Consider the following 18,460-nt stretch of genomic DNA (forward strand, 5'->3'; position numbering starts at 1 on the left):
GCGCGCACTTGTTTGCATGTATCAGAGTAAAAGTATACGTTTTAATTAGGAAATGTAGTGGAGTAAAAGTAAAAGTTGGCTGAAATATAAAAATTCAAGTAGGCTACAGATACTCCAAAAAAAAACTTAAGTACTGTATTATTACTTCGTTACAATACATCACTGTGTGTGTGTGTGTGTGAGAGAGAGAGAGAGAGAGAGAGAGAGAGAGAGAGAGCCCAAAAGGGGAGTTGTTTAAAGATGTGATTGGGTCAGCCCAATGTCAATTAAGAAAATAACCAATGGGCTGCTGATTAAATGTCTCATGGGCCGGTCTGTCTGGGGGGAAAAATCCTAAACCGACTTTTTTTGACAAATACATTAAACAGCCACAAAGACCACAGCGCTGTCAACTATTTAGGCAGAAAAACTATAGGTTGCTAAGAGTTTTATGGGCCGATCAGACAAATATGGTATGAGAAGATGTATAGGCCCGGCCCAAAAAATACGTCGGCCCAGCGGGAAAATGCCCGGTCTGCCAGATGGCCAGTCTGCCCCTGAACACCATGTAAAATGAACCAGTACAGGCTAAAGATGATTAAAGTGGTTAGAAACTTCTGAACTTAACCTAAAAATATACATTTTCTTGTTTGACATTCATAGAAACATTAACCTAAATTCTTGATGTTGATTAAAAATGGGTCAAAAAGAGCTTTAAAAAACTGACATGAATTATATTAATGATATCAAAATTATGACATTTAAATGCATCTGCGAGAACCCTTTAAGCTTACACTGTAAGTGACATTACACAAGACCATGCAATTGTTAATCATAATCATGAGGGTTTTATTAAGGTCTGGAGTATAAATGGAGCTTTACCAAAGTGTTTAAGAGATGAGGACGGAGGAGAGGATATTACATCCAGGGATAAAACTGCAGAAACAACACTGGACTTTCTGGATTTTGACAGCGGCAATAAATTCAGTATACATCTATACGTGGTTAACTGAACCTTCGCAGAACTTTATTCCAATGTACAAGTACATTCAAGTGGGAATCAAAGCAAAGAATATGCAGGACATAACACTAAAACTTTCCTTTTTTAATGAGGCTGGAAAAGCACTTAAAACGTCATGTTACTTCTCACAGTCCAGATTCCAAAATAATAGTACATAGTGATCAAATTCAGTTCGAGCATTTTTATTAACTTGGCTCTCGCTGATAAATCACAATAATGGAAAATGAACAGGTTTACACTATGCAGAACATTTTTTTCTTAATATAAATTAATATCAGCTAAATATCTCATACTATCAACTAAATCATTCCAACTTTAATTTTGATGGTAATTATATATATAGACACACACACACTGTATATGTTTCTGATCATTATAAATTATAACATTATTAGAGTGTTATATTATTCTTAACTAAAATATTTTATTATAATAAACTTAAATTAAACCCCTAATGTAATGAAAGCTTCTTTAATGAGAAATTAGTTATTTGTTTGAAATTAAATCAAACAAATTATAATTAATAACACTTATTTAACACATATTTCTGAATTTCTGAGTTTGATGTAGCCTTTTATCCCATAAAATAACAAATGTTTTTCTCCTTTGAATGTCTTGTATCATTAAGAGAGCCCTAACCTGCGCTCGATTTCACACAGCACCCGGTGATCAACGCTTCAAGCTCAACAGGTGTCTATGACATTCTGAATGAGTTTCCATGGAAATGAGGAGCTCTGCCCATGTAGGAGTGAGCGGCTAGTGCGTATTACTCAGACGTGAGGGTACATGCCACAGAGAGGACGGCTGCGATGCAAATGGAATGGATCGAGGCATTCATTTTCAGTTACTGGAAAAGATTATGCAGAACAAGCCCTTAAGTGTGTCTTACGTGCTTGCAATCTTGGTAGACATTTTCCCAGTTAGCAGGGAAAAAACAGGCAGGTCTGTGAAATGGGACTGTCTGTATGATTTAAACTCACTTACGTAAAATGGTCAAACAAAGGCTCTGTCCCAAAAAACCTAGTGAGCAGCCTACCTAGACAGCTTCATTTAAAGGAAATACCTTGGTCAAGGTGGAACCCAATAACTGATTTAGAATGCTCTACATTCTTTTTTAATCTGAGTTTAATGTTAGCATGTTTCTCATTCAACAACATGATATTCATTAACTATGACATTTGCCTCAATAAACTCCTAATTTGCTGCTTATTAGTTAGCGAGGTAGTTATTTAGGTTTTTGGTAGGATTAGGGATGTAGAATATGGTCATGCAGAATATGCGCTTTATAAGTACTAATAAACAGCCAATATGTTAATAATAGCCATAATAAGCAACTAGTAAATAGTGAAAATTATTGCACTATTGCAAAGATATTTTTCAGTACTGAATCAAATATAAGTATATTTCCATTTATTTTGAAGAATGCTGGTAACCAAGGTTTTTCAGTTCCCATTGATTTCTATTGATTTTTTGGGAACTGAAACTGTTACCAACATTCTTCATACTATCTCAGAACAACATTAGGGTGAGTAAACAATGACTTTACACAAACAATGAACTTAATTAGCATAAATCACAATGAATTTATTATTAAATGAATCATTGAAAATTTCCTAATCAAACTATCATGCACTTTGGTCATGTTGAAACTAATTATAAATTATTTCTGATTATGGTGAACATACTAACTCTTGGATAACAAACAGAATAGATACCGTTCAACAAAGATCCCAGCCTGAACGGCGTGAACGATGCTGCGGAACCGGGGCTTTTCTTCTGGCCGTCTGCGCACCACTCCCATCTTCCTGGTGAAGGTGGAGGCCAACCAATCTCGCACCTCCATGGGCACAGAGTCTGCCTGGATATCACTGAGCTCATCCTCTGTGTCCAGAAGCCGCCTGGAGAACAACAAACATTTTCACAGAGGATATTACTACAAAGAGCCCACAGCAGCTGCTGTGAAGATCCTACAGCATGACCTTTACCAAGATAAATATTATATGTTAGTATGTGAAGTAGAAGAGTGCAATTGGTAGCAGTTTTTATTTAACTGTTTGAAAATACACCATAAAATTGACAATTTTCTGCTTTCAAATATTAAGTTCTGAATATTGCAATTAGAAAAATAAATAACAAAAGTAAATAAAAACAGAAAACATTCATCACCATCATGTCGTCTGTCAACACTGTTCTCTTGATATCAGCTTCCGTAATTGAAAACCTATAGTCTGGTCGACCTATATCTGCATGTGGTCGACTTATATCGGTCAACAGGGAATCTGTGCTCTAGTGACAGTATCAGAAAACATCAGAAGTACAGAGCTGGAAAACCCATAGGAGGCTGCAGCCTACATTCAAATATGCGTCGGTGGGTGTTACAATCCCTGCAATGTGCAATAACTGATGTGTAAAGATTAAGAATACTGTATTTAGGCTGTTATTTTTGGCTCCGTATGTGGGTTGTAATAGGGCGAGTCTCACAAAACCTGTCAGGAATATGTCCCAGTCATATTTCACACCTAAGTCCAAAAAAAAAAAAATCTTACAGAAATGCAGCATTTTCAGAAACAGTAAGAATTTTCGCATTGCGACAATAAACTCTTGAAATTAAAATGTTTTATTTTATTTATTTAGAAATGTGTACACAGCATGGTTGTATTTGAAGTAAAAAAAGACCATTGTTAAATCTTAATGGCCCTAAAATATGCTTTATTGGTGAAAAAATGAGAGAGAGAAAGAGAGAGAGAACATAGTTGTATTTGATGTAAAAAAAGTTTACAGTAATGAGAATCTGTAATATATATATATATATATATATATATATATATATATATATATATATATATAAAAACTGAAATTAGAAAATCTTAATGGCCTTAAAATATGCTTTATGATTAAATATTAGAGAGAGAAAAAAACTCATTCCTTTAATTTAATAAACTTTAGATACTAAAACAATAAATTAATAAAAATGATATAAAACAATTATATATATTATATATAGAATTGTTTTATATATATATATATATATTACAATAATGAGAAACTCTAAATTAAAATATATAATGGTCCTAAAATATCCATTATTTTATTTATGCAATAGATCTCTCTATCTCTCTCTATATTATTAATAGTACTGTAGTAGTATAAAATACTATACAATATCTTTTATACAAAGTAGTAGTATATGGTAAAATGTGATGGTTTTGTGACCAATGAACCCAAATGCAGTTCCACACCTGTGTGCTGTTCTGAACTGAAGGTGCTGTTTACAAGTACGTGCAGAGAAAGCAAGAAAACGTCTCCACAGCCACTTGCTCATTTTCTCAAAGTGCCGTGACTCATCCTGCCCTCGCTCTATTGGAGAGAAAGCAGTATTCAACGCTGAAGTACCTTAAGCAACCAGCATAAGATTAAATAAATAAGCTTTTCCTGAGAAATGAATGCGGCAAAAAGAATAGCGACTGTTATTTCTCAGTCTTATGTAGGAAGCCCGACCTGCGCAGGAAATGCGACATGTTATCATAACAAATATTCGCCGAGTTCCAGTAACAAGCTAAAATTGCTCAAAGCTGCTACCATGGAAATACATCCTGTGCCTGTCATTAGGAAAACGTAATTAGCCATAGCCGAGTCTGTCTAAACACAAGCCCATCAAACGAGAGGCTGTCAGGGCTCTAGTGGGACAACACTAGTGCTCTGTACATGTCAGTCTGAAGCACAACTGAGCAACAGAGCTCTAGGTCTCGGTTAATTAGGATCGAGGGCCCATGGGACACACGGCTCTGCCGACTAACTGTGAGACTGACTTCCGCGGAGAGCAAGCTGAACATAAATACTCTTCAGACAAATGTGAAACACCTCCTGCTAACTGCTGGAGATAGAGATGAGAATGCTTGAACAACAAAAAGGTGGACTAGATGAATAATCCTTCAGGGAGAGAACACTCATACCATTTATATGTGTTGCAGCATGGTCTCCATCAAAGTAAAAAACAGAGAAAGACAGAGAACCGTGCAGCTATGATTATCAAGAAGAAAACTAGATGCATCCTTAAAAGGAAGGAAGAAATGTTAAAGTCATGAAACTACTAGACAGATCAGCTACATTAGGCAGAACTGACCCATTAAATCCATATGCTGTTTGTCCCATATTTTAGCGGTTTACTCTCAAACAACTGAGAATGCATTTGAATTTGAATAAAATTACAGATTAAAACATAAAACAAAATATTTCATATTTTTTACGTTTTTTGTAGTAAAATCAGTAATATTGTGAAATGTCATTACAATTTAAAATAACTTCTATTGTATTTTCATTCAAATGTATTCAAAGATGAATTTCCAGTATCATTACTCCATTCTTCTGTGTCACATGAAATATTCAGAAAAATTTGCTGCATCAGAAATATTTCTTATTATTACCAATGTCAAAACTGTTGTCCTGCTTAATATTTTTGTGGAAACTGCAATTTTTTCAGGTTTCTTTAATGAATAGAAATGTCAAAACAACAGAATTTATCTGAGCAATGCAAAAGTTTTATCACCTGTGATCAATTTAACACATATCTGTTGAATTAAAGTATTAATTTCTTAAAAAACAAAATCAAGATCAAAAATCAAGAGCGGATAACGGCAACTTTTTTATACTTTTGTCTAAACGGTGATGATTTGTTCATTAATGGCTAAAATACAAAGCATTCTGAAGTTGAACTGTGAGTCTGTAAATATTTAAAGTAAAAAATCTTTACACTGTAAAAAATTATTTAATAAATTGTAAATAAAACAAAAATCACTGAAGTTGCTTGAAATTCAAGATCAAGAAAATAATATTTTAGACTTCCTACTTCAAAAAAAAAGTAATACTTGCTGGTTTTTATTTCAGAGTGAAAATAGTTTCAAAGCCTATTGAAATCAAATTTAAGTGCAGTGTTATAAATTGCCGTGGTAGAAGCTAAACCGATATGTGTGTAATAGTAAGTGACACTTTACAAGGACATTAAAACTCATTCAAAGATTTAATGAACTCGCTGCATCAAATGCTTTCATCAAGCACACATACAGCTAACAGACATATACTGTACTGAGCTGTACAGCATTTTGATTTTGTTTACAACATGCACCTGCCACCAGAATCTCAAATGGCACATATTGCACAAAGAACAAAAGAGTGTAACTTCTTTTCCACCGCTGAAGTTGGCAACCTTCTATGTGAGACTGTTGAAAGCCAAGCGTTCACTTACCTAGTTTCATCAATGTACACGGCTTCCAGAACCGATGCGGCATATTCAATGTTTTTCCTCAGATCTACGACATTCACCTCCCCCTTATCCAGCTGCTTCACCAGACATCTCAATCTGCAGGAAAACAACAGTCACAGCTTCAATTGTGAGGAAATTCAGGAAAATTCCACATCTGATCGGAAAGCTCTGATGTTATTCTTTGACATTCCACTATCGGTTACAGAAATAGTTCACATTTTTACATCATTTATTCAACCTCATATCAGTATTATTTTCCTTCATCTGTGAAATGCAAACAGAGATGTTCAGAGTTTGGCTCCGAACCTAAATCACCATCTATTTTCATTAAAAAGAGCAGCTCTGAAAGGAAGTCATACGGGTTTGGAATGACAAGAGGGTGTGTAATAATGATAAAAATTCTCATTGTTGTGTGAATTTTTCTGTGAATACCTACACTGAACACACACAAAGAGATATCTGTCTGTGACACAGGAGAACGCAATCTGTTTTATAAAACAAACGAAATGGATAAATGAGACAGACACTGCCAATTCCACACCCACAGAAAAACAACGAGCATTAAACATATAAAATAAAAGATTACAGTTCATCAGCATCTTAATCATCAGATCTCATGAGCCAAAACGCTACACTCAGTTAATCTCTCATGGCACTCACAATAAGACTTTTTTTTAATAAGCAAAGCAAATATCTTGGCAGAGTTAATGTGAGGTAACCCTGTAAATATGTAGGTCGAAAAAACAAAGTTAACATTTGACAGTAATGAATTCCATGTAATCCAATCACATGCTGCCTCCCATTCCTTGTTTTTTGAACAACATCCCTCTTATCGCTCCTGAAAAATGATAGCGTAGAAATGATTTACATTGTGCAATGAGATGAAAGCACAAAAATACATACAAATATAACATGACTCCGCCGAATCCTCATTGTCATGTTACAATTTTGTCTCTTAAAACAGTCACTAATGATAATAAAAATAACAAAGACTTTAAAGAAATTAAAGAAGAATTAGTCTTTTTTATTAAGAAATGTCTGAGTTCATATCAAGTTCATATATTTGGACACAGGCACAATTTTTATTATTTTGGCTGCTGAGCAAAATTATATTCAAGTTACACTTATATAAAATGAATATGGGCTTAAAATGCACACTATGAGCTTTAATTTGAGCTTTGATTGCAACCCCCCCCCCCCCACACACACACACACACACACACATTTTTAGGGGCTCAAATATAATTGGACAGATAAATATAATCATAAATAAAATGTTAAATTTTAATATTTTTAAGTTGTTGTTTGTTTATGGGCCTTTTTAATATATATATATATATATATATATATATATATATATATATATATATATATATATATATTCACACTGCAATTTCACACTCACATACACCTGATATTATGAAAAGAAGAATGTGCTTTCACCTGTTTCAAGGACTTTTCCAAGTTTTTCGTCCATAATCCATCAAATCTTAGATCAGATGTCGAGTCTTAAGGAGAAGCTGTCAGAAACAGACTTCTAACCAGTCGAGCACAGACCCATGCCGCTGAACTCCCTAATCCCTGATCAACAAAATCTCAGTAACAATCAGCTATCTGTAGCAAAAAGGGACACATTTGCTTCTGATATCTAAAACAATAGCTTGAAATTTCAGGGATAGAAATCCCTAATACATATGAATCCAAATTTGGTGACAATATAGCATAATGAGAGATTTACAAGCTGAGAACACCAAATTATACAAAACCCATTAAATCCGGACCACACTTTATACAGCTAATCGGGATCCAAAATATCTCAAGATTCATCTGTTTCAACCACATTCGAAAGTTGTTGAAAACACATGTGCATTTTATAGGTGAGGTATATGCTAATCCATTCAGATGAGTCCCAGACAACACCGAAGTACCACCCACTCACCTGTCAATCACAATGCAGTAAGGTATCTAGCAGGTATCTGTAGCTTTAAAAGAAACAACCATGTGATTGATGGCTAACATTGGCACAGTCTGTCATTCAGTTAATATGGGCATTCCACTAAAAGGGTAGGTAACACTTCTGTTAATCAGCCAAATGGGCAGAGTTATGGAGCGATAATCTCAAAATAACCAAATGTCCTCTGATTAATGTCTGCTTTCAATCACCCAGCCGCTTTTTTGTTTATGACAGTGGTCTGTAACGTAGCAACTTGAATAAACACTTCTTCATCAGCGTACTATTGACAGATAACACGTACGCCTAAATTCAAACTGGATGAGGCTCTCTGCCACAGAAACGCCACGACAGGATGAAAGACAAACAACAGCAGGAATATAAACAGATGAAACCATTGGTTAAGTGAAAAACAGAGTGAAAGACACAGCAGTGAACACAGAGCATGTTGTTTTTGTCAGTGTTGATACTCCTGAAGTCTGACCTGACTTTATTCTCAAGCCATTCCCAATTCCAGTCACGATAGGATCTAGGATGATGTCTGACTCTGATTGTAGTCTGGGGTGGATCAGAATAACAACTGATTTGAAAATGACGCAAATGTTCACGCTAAACTGCTCTCAAAGCCAAGTTAGTCATTCTTGCATTCATTGCAATTTGTCTGTCAAGTGTGACCGGAAAGAATGAATTACCTTTGGAATATCCTCTGTCGTTTCTGTGAAAATGAGGGTCTGATATTCCTGCGGCTCTTTTAATGTGAAGATTTTGTCAAATTACTGGATTTCATCACCACAAACTGAGAGCAGAAGTACGAAATGCTTCATGACATAAGCATACAATGATAGAAACTTTACCAAACATGGATTTCAATGAGATCCAATGAGTTTTTGCAGCCCAGAGGAAAATATTATTGCTCAGAGGGGTTCCTTTCATTCTAACAAACTGTAAAAAAAAAAAAAAAAAAAAAAAAAAAACTATTTGAACCATAAAGTTGTAAATAAAACATATTAGTGTTTTATTTTTTATTTTTATTTATTTATTCATTTTGCAAAAAAACCCATATCATTCTTCAAAATTTCATGTTTGATTAAATGTTACTTTGTTGTTCCTTTGTAATTATTTGTCAAATTTACTAGTGATTTCTGACTGAAAATAGTTTCAAAGTAAAGCCTACACCTTTTGGACTCTTTATTTCAACTTCAGTTTAAACCAAGCTCCAAAAACAAGGACTGAAGTTTCCCGAACACGTCCACATCTGCTATTGGTCATCCAAATTCATGCCATTGGTTGAGCCAATCAAACTAAAAGAGCAGCAAACAACAGAGTTTTGATAGCGATTTCCCTCAGAATTTAACCAACAAATGGATATTATGCTGGGACAGGAGAAAGGAACAACATTTAAAGCTTAAATTAATAGTTCTCCCAAAAATGAATATTTGCTGAAAATGCACTTATCCTTAGATTGATTCTTCATCGGAATAGATTTGAAGAAATTTAGCATTTAACATGCATATCATTTGCTCACCAGTGGATCCTCTGCAGTGAATGGGTGCCGTCAGAATGGGAGTCCACACAGCTGATAAAAACATCACCACAAGTAACCCACATGACTCCAGCCAATCAATTAACATTTTGTGAAATGAAAAGCTGATTGTTTATAAAAACAAATTCATCAAGTTTTTAAATTCAAACTAAAATGCAGGTCCTCTATCCATAATATTAATTCCTCCAGTGAAATTACTTGTGGATTATTGTGATGTTTTTATCAGCTGTTTGGCCTCTCATTCTGACGGCACCCATTCACTGCAAGGATCCACTGGTAAACAAGTGATGTAATGCTAAATTTCTCCAAATCTGCTGAAGAAACAACTGATCTGTTGAAGAAACAACCAATGAAGAAACAAACTCATCTACATCTTGGAAGGCCTGAGGGTGATCTAAATTCAAAAAGCCTTTAAATCTAAATTCAAAAAGATAAACAAGCACATTAAAATACCATTAAACATTTGTAATGTGAATAAAGTTGTTGCCATACAACAATCAGCAGGAGTATGAGCGAGGACAGAATCTGGTTCAGGTTGGGGGCGAACAGCACTGCGGTGACATGTCAGCCTATCAGGGCCTATTTTTACCTGGAGTGTGTGAAAGTGCGTGAGGGAGACGGACTCCATCTGACTTGTGGAGAGTGGCAGAGGAAAAGGGCAGGAGATTGATAAGGACTTTGGAAACATTGTGAACATCATGATTGCGTCTGTGGCGATCCCCGACTTTGAGCACCTGGGTAATGAAGTATAATGGAAAGAAGGGTGTGTAATTGTGTATTACACACACAAACCCACCCACCCACCCAAAATGTCACAGTATGTATAATTAATTATCACATAATTTCTGCAGGCTGTAGAAGGGAGGACTTCCAAAGCATGATAACCATAAAGCACTGTTAGATGGGGATTTACAGTTCACAATCAAGATCTTATAAAGATCTTCTTCTCTCTTTTCTCTGGTATCATCCTGTCTAAACGTTGTTTCACGAGTTTGTGTGCCCATGTAATCTTAGCATAAGTGGTAAACAGATTTGGCTTGATGTCTGCAATGGAGGGCTCAGAGAGACTATTCTACTCAAGCTCCGATAGCCCCCCTATAGACAGAAGGATAAATGAAATACATATGCATAAGGGAGGAGATGGTGAGGTGGAGGGATGCCAATAGAACTAACAATGGAAGTGGTAAGAGGCTGTTTTTATACTCGGATATTAATTGGAAGATTAGATGGGCGTAATCACAATGACAAAAACATATCCAATGTGTAAAATTGTAACTAAAATTTTTAAAAATATAATAAAATAAAATAAATTGTTATAATAGCATCTCATTAATACCAAAATAATAAACAAATAAATAAATAAAACAGGTTATTTGAAGATTTACCTAAAATATTGAAATTCGTTTTACAGGCAAAACATAATGTGCCTAACTTATAAGAAAAGAAAGAAAGAAAGAAAGAAAGAAAGAAAGAAAGAAAGAAAGAAAGAAAGAAAGAAAGAAAGAAAGAAAGAAAGAAAGAAAGAAAGAAAGAAATCAAATCAATCTTTTGGACGCCACATACTTCCAATATTTCCTTTTGTGTTACTTCATTATTTTGATGACATTTATTTTTATTTTTATACATTTTAGTAGAAACAGAATAGTAATAGTGTCCTTTTAACTGCTAGTGTAAGAGAACAAAAATGCAAAAGCTTTTATTTTGCATTTTTCTCATTTAATGCAACATTTTTAATATATTATTTATGAAATAACATTTGCAAAAACTGATTTCAGAAAGTTTTAGTATTCAGTTTGTCTCTCTTTTGATTTAATGACAACAGCGCTGATGCTGACGTGAACAAAGCCTGATGATCATGTGCTCCAGCAGAGTTCCAAATAACATCTTGTGATTTAACGGAAGGAAGAAACAACATCAAATGCTATTTTGTGGTCTCAAACTTTTGAACCTATATATGACATTTCATATGACACAAATGCAACGGGATGCAGAGCCTTGAGTGCATCACCCTCCCTCTGGTCCCCTCACAACAGCTGTTGTGCTTATCAGCATTCACACGAAGCCTGTAAGAGTGTGTTTAACATTGAGGACAGCAAGAGAGCAGAACCTCCGACACATGCCACTCACTCAGATGATATATTAAATGTACTCGTGCCAGTATACACTCCTCTGATGTTTGCTCACATTATATTTGCCAGAAACTTTTATCCAAAGTTTATTCTAAGTATATATTTTAGAATTCTACAACACCACTTAGTGAATACTGTGCAAAATACACTTTATAGTGCCTGCTATTTGCCATAATAGTGTATGTGAAATATGTGAATATGTATGTGTGTAATATAATATGTGAAACAGTATGCATCATGCAATTTTGTTTAAAAATGTCTTAACTTGTGGCAATCTGGTCAGAAAGTAAGCCGAGAAAGAGTTAATCATTCAAAACACTAAAGGTCAAAACAAGTGCATTACATTATGGGATGCAGCATTCAAATTAAAAAAAATGTGAACGTATTGAAATTGTGATGTATTGTCAAGTATGGTGACCCATACTCGAAATTGGTGCTCTGCGTTTAACCCATCCAAGTGCACACACACAGCAGTGAGTAGTGAACAAATGCACACACACACACACACACACCGTGAACACACACCCGGAGCAGTGGGCAGCCATGCTGCAGCGCCCGGGGAGCAGTTGGGGGTTCGGTGCCTTGCTCAAGGGCACCTCAGTCGTGGTATTGAGAGTGGAGAGAGCGCTGTACATTCACTCCCCCCACCTACAATCCCCTGCCGGCCGGGGACTCGAACCCACAACCTTTCGATTACGAGTCCGACTCTCTAACCATTAGGCCACGACTTTCCCGAAATTTGTTAGATATCACACATTTTAGCAAATGTAGTAGGTCACCAGGGCATGGGGCATCGCATGCAGATTTTTGCATATTATGCATGCTATATACTGCAGAAATACTAAAATAAATATACTAGTATACAATGCACAGTGCATAAAACCTCTTCAAATATGATTTAAAAAAAAACACTGTAACAAAGCCATCTGGTCATTATCAGAAAATAAACACAGGGTTATCAGAACACAAAGCAGAGTGGTCTTGCATTACTCTGAAGGGTTTATTTTTTGCGATAATCAGCCTGTACGCTTCTTTTCAACATGCACAATATAGCTACTAATAAATTAACTTATTGTTCAATAAAAGAAAAGAAGAAAGAATAATATGACTAATAGTGTAATTATGTGTCCGTTTGTAAGACCTAAGATGCAAATTAGCCTGTGCTACAATCTCCATGCATAATCTTTCAGCTAAGAATACAAATAAACACATAATAAAATAAAATAAATGTTTTACATGACATATTCACTATGGAGAGTGCTACAGTATATGAAGCAGTATTGTTATTGCTAACTAAAAGTAAACTATTAAAAACTGTTGATTTAAAGCTGAAATAAAAATTGTAAAAAATAAAAATTTATGAAAAGGAGCAACTTGGCAACTAACTGAAATAAAATAAATTGAAGTACTAAAATGACAAACAAAACCTGAAATAAAAAGAAACAGAATCAATATAGAAATATAAAAAAATTACAAAAGCATATAACAATATTACCAAAACTTTAACTCAAATTAAAATGAAGACTATAAAAATATCCAAATAAAGCCTAAATCAAAATATAAAAATATACTAAAGTAACACCAATATGGAATCTGCTACCAATAAAATAGCTGTTGTTTAAAAGAAGTTACTGACAATTTAGCTGCAATCTTAAATCACTTTTATAAGCGGATACTGACCATCGTAAAACTCTGAAAGTGATTCAACGGCGCCAGAGCCATTATATGACAGGCTTACGAGGCACATGTGCCATCTTCTCTGGTTTAGTGGCCGTTAAACAGAAATATCTGACAAAATAAAGCAACTGACCAATTAAAATCAAGTATCCCAGAGAGCTGTGTGAATATGACTGCAAACCTAGCTGAAAAACACAAGAGATGAAGCATGACGGGTTGACAGACCCATCCTGTCGAGTGGTTTCAGAGCACAGCCACTTAGACTGACTGTATTTTTGGAGACTTTGCCGTAGCCCCTGACACAGTGTACTGGGGAGGGTCTTCAGACCCGTATGGAAATGAAAATAAGCATCTAAAAGAGGCCTGTCTGGAAACAGACTGTTTTATTTCTATAGCAGGCCTCCCAGAAGCAAAAACACAGTAAAGAGAGCCGTATCATCCTCTTTTAGCTGCATCTGGACTCTTCGGCCCATGCAGTAACATGCTGCTCCATCTGAAATGTTCCTCGGGGACCCGTTCCAATCCATCCCCACTCCTTTTCTAAGTCCCCTTTTTCCAAATCTAGACCCACCGAGGCTTTTCATAGCTCGCAGTGCATCCGCCCAGGTCACATTAGGGATTGCAAAACAAAACAAACCCTGGAAGTTTGCTTAGAGTTTTGCAAGAAGTGCTCCTCAGAGTCAGCTCGTTCTCTGAGGGTGCATGAGAAAGCCCTGGAGAAAGGGCGAGGGGGATGTTTCTCGTCGTCACTAGCAGCGGCCCAGTGAGACGCTGGCACAGGCAGTCGGCAGGCCATCGTGCCCCAGTCACACAAGTACAGAGGAAGGTCAACCTCAACCATTTTCCCATGAGCTTGCTATGCCATTCTACACGCAAAAGTCCTAAACTCAGAGCCGCTGCCGTCACTGATGGTCCCTCGGGGATCCAGCGAGGGTTTGGCGATGGAAAGGAAAAAGAAAGGATGTGCTGCCAGCCTCTCAGACAGATCTACATTCCTCACCCCGCCAAGATGGCACCCATAGGACCACTCTGACCTGAGAATAATTAGAGAGGTGGGGAAGAGCATGTAATGAGTCCAGAGACGCAAACCAGCTCCTTTTAAGTACGAAAAAATCGCATGCATAATGTGCACAAGCCGGCCGCAAGCTGTTTCCCGCCCCATTTATTCTGACAAATAAATGGAAGTGTTCTCTGATGTCACAAATATCCCGCTGCTGACTTTATGGTTCCAAAAAAGTCCCCTCGGCAACAGGGAAAATATTGTTACAAATTGTCCTCCCTGGACGCCAACACTGCTTACCAAACATATTTTTAGACAGATTGTGAACACAGGCGAATATTTGGGAGAAAGTGGACTGTCATCATGCGTCAGTCCACTTTTTTTTTTTTCAATTAAACTAGAGATACCAGTTAACTAAATACTGACTGAGTTGTGACTTTGAATATGGGCGTATTACAGTAATAGCATACAATTAGAAGGCTTTTGAAATAAATTAAAAGAACATAAAACCAATATAAGGTAACACCTTACTTTAAAGTGTCCTTGTTACATGTTCTGACGATGCTTTTCATACTTTTATGAACCTTGAGAGTGCAATTTACTATGCAGTCAATGGGACAGTCACAAGCCACCCGGTTTTCATCCAAAATATCTTAAATTGTGTTCTGAGGACAAACAAAGCTTTTATGGGTTTGAAACGACATGGGGGTAAGCGATTAAATGACAAATTTTTCAGTTTGGGGTGGAGTATCCCTTTAACATTAGATCGAGCGGCCATGTAAAGTTGCTAATACTTACATATTTCAGATGATAGGTCAAATTTGAGGTCGATGAATGATTGAGCGCTTGGATGTCCTGCCCGATGTACTGCTACCACATAGACCAGCCGTTAACAATCTGTCCGTCACGGACTGCATGACTTCGCCAATGTGGATTTTTTTATTATTTTTTTCTGAGACTAATAAAATTTTGGTCTACCAAGCCTCTTCTTAGTCAACTATTAGAGGGCAGCCCTAATAATAATAAAATAAAATATTTTAATTATATAATAATGGATTACAAACAAACAAACAATAAATAAACAAATACTAGCACTCTTTACATGAAAAGAAAATTACTGCATCCAATTACATACATGGTGGGAGAAAAAAAGGTGCTGTCATTAGTTTAGAATTAGTTTGGAATACCACACATAAAATGTCCCTACAGCCTGACAAATATCACTGAAGTAAATGTCTTTGTTTGGATCAGGGAATCAATCCACACTTTTTTAGACAATCAGAAAACTAGCCAATCAGGAACTCTCTTTATTTGTGAATCAATTTGTACATTCAAAGTTGACAATATAACATTTCTTATCATTCAGACAATACATCTTGTAATTGCTACAAGAAAGTGCCTGCAAAGAGGCTGGTGCCCAGCGGTCATGCAGAACCATAATTCCTGCAAGATTGTGCGTGCATGGATTTGACTGGAGGACTTCAGCCCCTCTGGTGACGTGCTAAACCCAGGTTGACATAAGCAGTCTGCAGTGATCTGCGCTGCCAGAGAACAATTCCTCGAGCCAGCAGAGCTCTGATTAAACAAACATCCCATTCTTCACAAGCCGCAGTTTCTCCACAGGCCTCCAAGTACTAAAGCCACATCTTAATGCCCTCAGGGCAGGTTGGTTTACACTGGGTTGTAAACTAACCTCTTGGGTTCCCATTTGGAGCAGTTAAGCTGAAGCTCTAAATGCAAGTAATGTCAGTCTAGTTGTGTTTTGGCAGGACAGAGAGCACTGATTTACTGGCTAAGACTATCTCTGTTAAACATCTCCCTGTGCTTATCCTCCGCTAGCGATGTACATCCCAACCCTTGGGGGATGTGAATGACTTTGTCTGATGTTCAAGAAACTGGACTAAAAAATAATGCCCAGTTTTGTTGTGATTAACTGTAATTAAAATATTGAAATTAAGGTAATTTATCATCTCTACTGAACCTGTAGGAACTGTTTACACAGGACACATTCAGGACACAACATGTTCTGCCACAATAGCATATTACTATCTCTGAATTATCTTGATTCTCAGCAAACACTGATATATTCAATTAACTGCAGTTAATTAGATTCAAATGGGGAGCCATCATCACAAAAGAGACCAAAGTCTGCCTGCCATTGGCCCTGAATAAATCTAGTCACACCAGTAAACATCTTTTCCTGAAAAGGACATTTAAAGAGACAATCACAAGATAATCAGGCAGAGAATCACACTGGAGTCCTTGACTGCCCTATTAGGACTTTCATTTTGTGATTATCAGTCACATCAGCCTGCCCTTCAATAGAATGATGGAGCCATTTGCAACAAAAATGCTTCGCCAACAAAGTAACAGTCAATATTTGGGTTTTACAACTATATTTACAAATAAATGTGACTTTTGAATTGTCCTGTTCATACCTCTTAATTACTTTGAATAAAATATGTAACCATAGTAACAGTGACTACTGTGAATATCAAGGATGGTGATTTCCATAACAAACCAGAAAGTCTTATCGCAACTGACATGTTATTCAATAAATGGGGGAATTGAGATGCGATGTAATCAGGCAAATCTTAATTGAATGCTTTAATAAGTCACTTGACACTTAACAAAAATAATGAGAGCAGCTCCAGTGGAAGCCCAGATCTAAATACTTCATGCTTAGATGAGGTGATGAGCTTACAGAGAACTGTATAAAGTGTGCTTTTAATGCAGATTTAACATGAGATGAGCTTTAAGATGGGACTTTTTTAGTTGCTAACACTGATGCTAATATCTAGAAAAAAAGGTGTCTGGTATAATACCGATTTACACCAAATAGTACATCAGCAGTTGCATGCAAATGCATGTCATTGCCTAACATGCAAAATATCAAACCAGATGGCAAAATAAAATAAAATAATAAAATAAAATCACATCACAATTATTTATTTATGATTAAAAAAAAAAAAAAAAAATAACAGTTATTTGAAAAAATGGCTGGCACTTAAATTGATGTCTAGAAACAAAGAAACAAACTCATCTAAATCTTGGATGGCCTAAGGATCAGTAAATATTCAGCAAAAACTATTCCTGGGTGAATTATTCCTTTAATTCAAGGAGGAACAGACTTCTGATAGTCCAGGAAGGCCTGGTTATCAATACTTTGTTCTGTATTCACAATGTTGAGTGAATTACACACTTGCCTATTCAACTTAGGAACAAGTCCAGGGTCATGGAAGTAAACACTCCTACAGCCGTTTAAATGATAAGAACCCATAATCAACAGAAATTCAGGAAATTCACTCGCCTTGTTTCATTTTCACTCTGTAAACAAGCTTCTATTACATCCGCCGCCTGCAGAGTTCTTCCAAAGGCACCATAACATCATGTCAAATGATCCAGAACAAATGCCAGTGAGCTGTAGAGATAACCATATAGTATAGTTAGTTCTTTCAACAGCTCCTTCTGAAAGCATTTTTCTTCTTTCAACCAGCCACTGAACCATTGAGGGCTATTATAATGAAGGACACATCTATACTGCTTTTCAAAAATGAAACCAATGAAGGCATCTTAGTATAAAGGAAAACCTCAGAAACAAGCTACTATTCAGAGCAGGAGGATGTAGGTGGTGCAACAGTGGCCCCTGAACTGGTCATTTATCATAAGCCCAACCATACTAACAAGATGTCTCTTTTTAAGACTTCTGCGAAAGTTAATGCAAGTCTGCAATTCTGCAAATCACTCTGCAGCCAGCTTGGTTACATTCTTGGCAGCTACTTTCCAGTCATATTAGCACAGCTTGCATCTATTTCAATGGGGACAAGGCAATAATCTCCAAAACAGATTATATTACAACAACATACCTCAAATCAGCAATAAAATCTAAAACAACTGTAT

General features: G+C 36.2%; 1 protein-coding gene across 2 annotated transcripts in view; it reads right to left on the minus strand.

The window, feature by feature from the left end:
- Positions 1-18,460, minus strand: part of LOC306876260 (dual specificity calcium/calmodulin-dependent 3',5'-cyclic nucleotide phosphodiesterase 1A-like) — a 61,408-nt gene that overhangs the window by 16,428 nt on the left and 26,520 nt on the right. For both annotated transcript variants that reach the window (XM_079427282.1, XM_079427283.1), the window contains 2 exons: positions 6,243-6,356; positions 2,716-2,898 (listed from right to left, as the gene is read on the minus strand). In XM_079427282.1, coding sequence (XP_079283408.1) covers positions 2,716-2,898; positions 6,243-6,356 — 297 coding nt within the window. The remainder of the gene's footprint in view (positions 1-2,715; positions 2,899-6,242; positions 6,357-18,460) is intronic.

Source organism: Barbus barbus (genome assembly GCF_936440315.1).
Source record: "Barbus barbus genome assembly, chromosome: 10".
In the NCBI taxonomy this organism is placed as follows: Eukaryota; Metazoa; Chordata; class Actinopteri; order Cypriniformes; family Cyprinidae; genus Barbus; species Barbus barbus.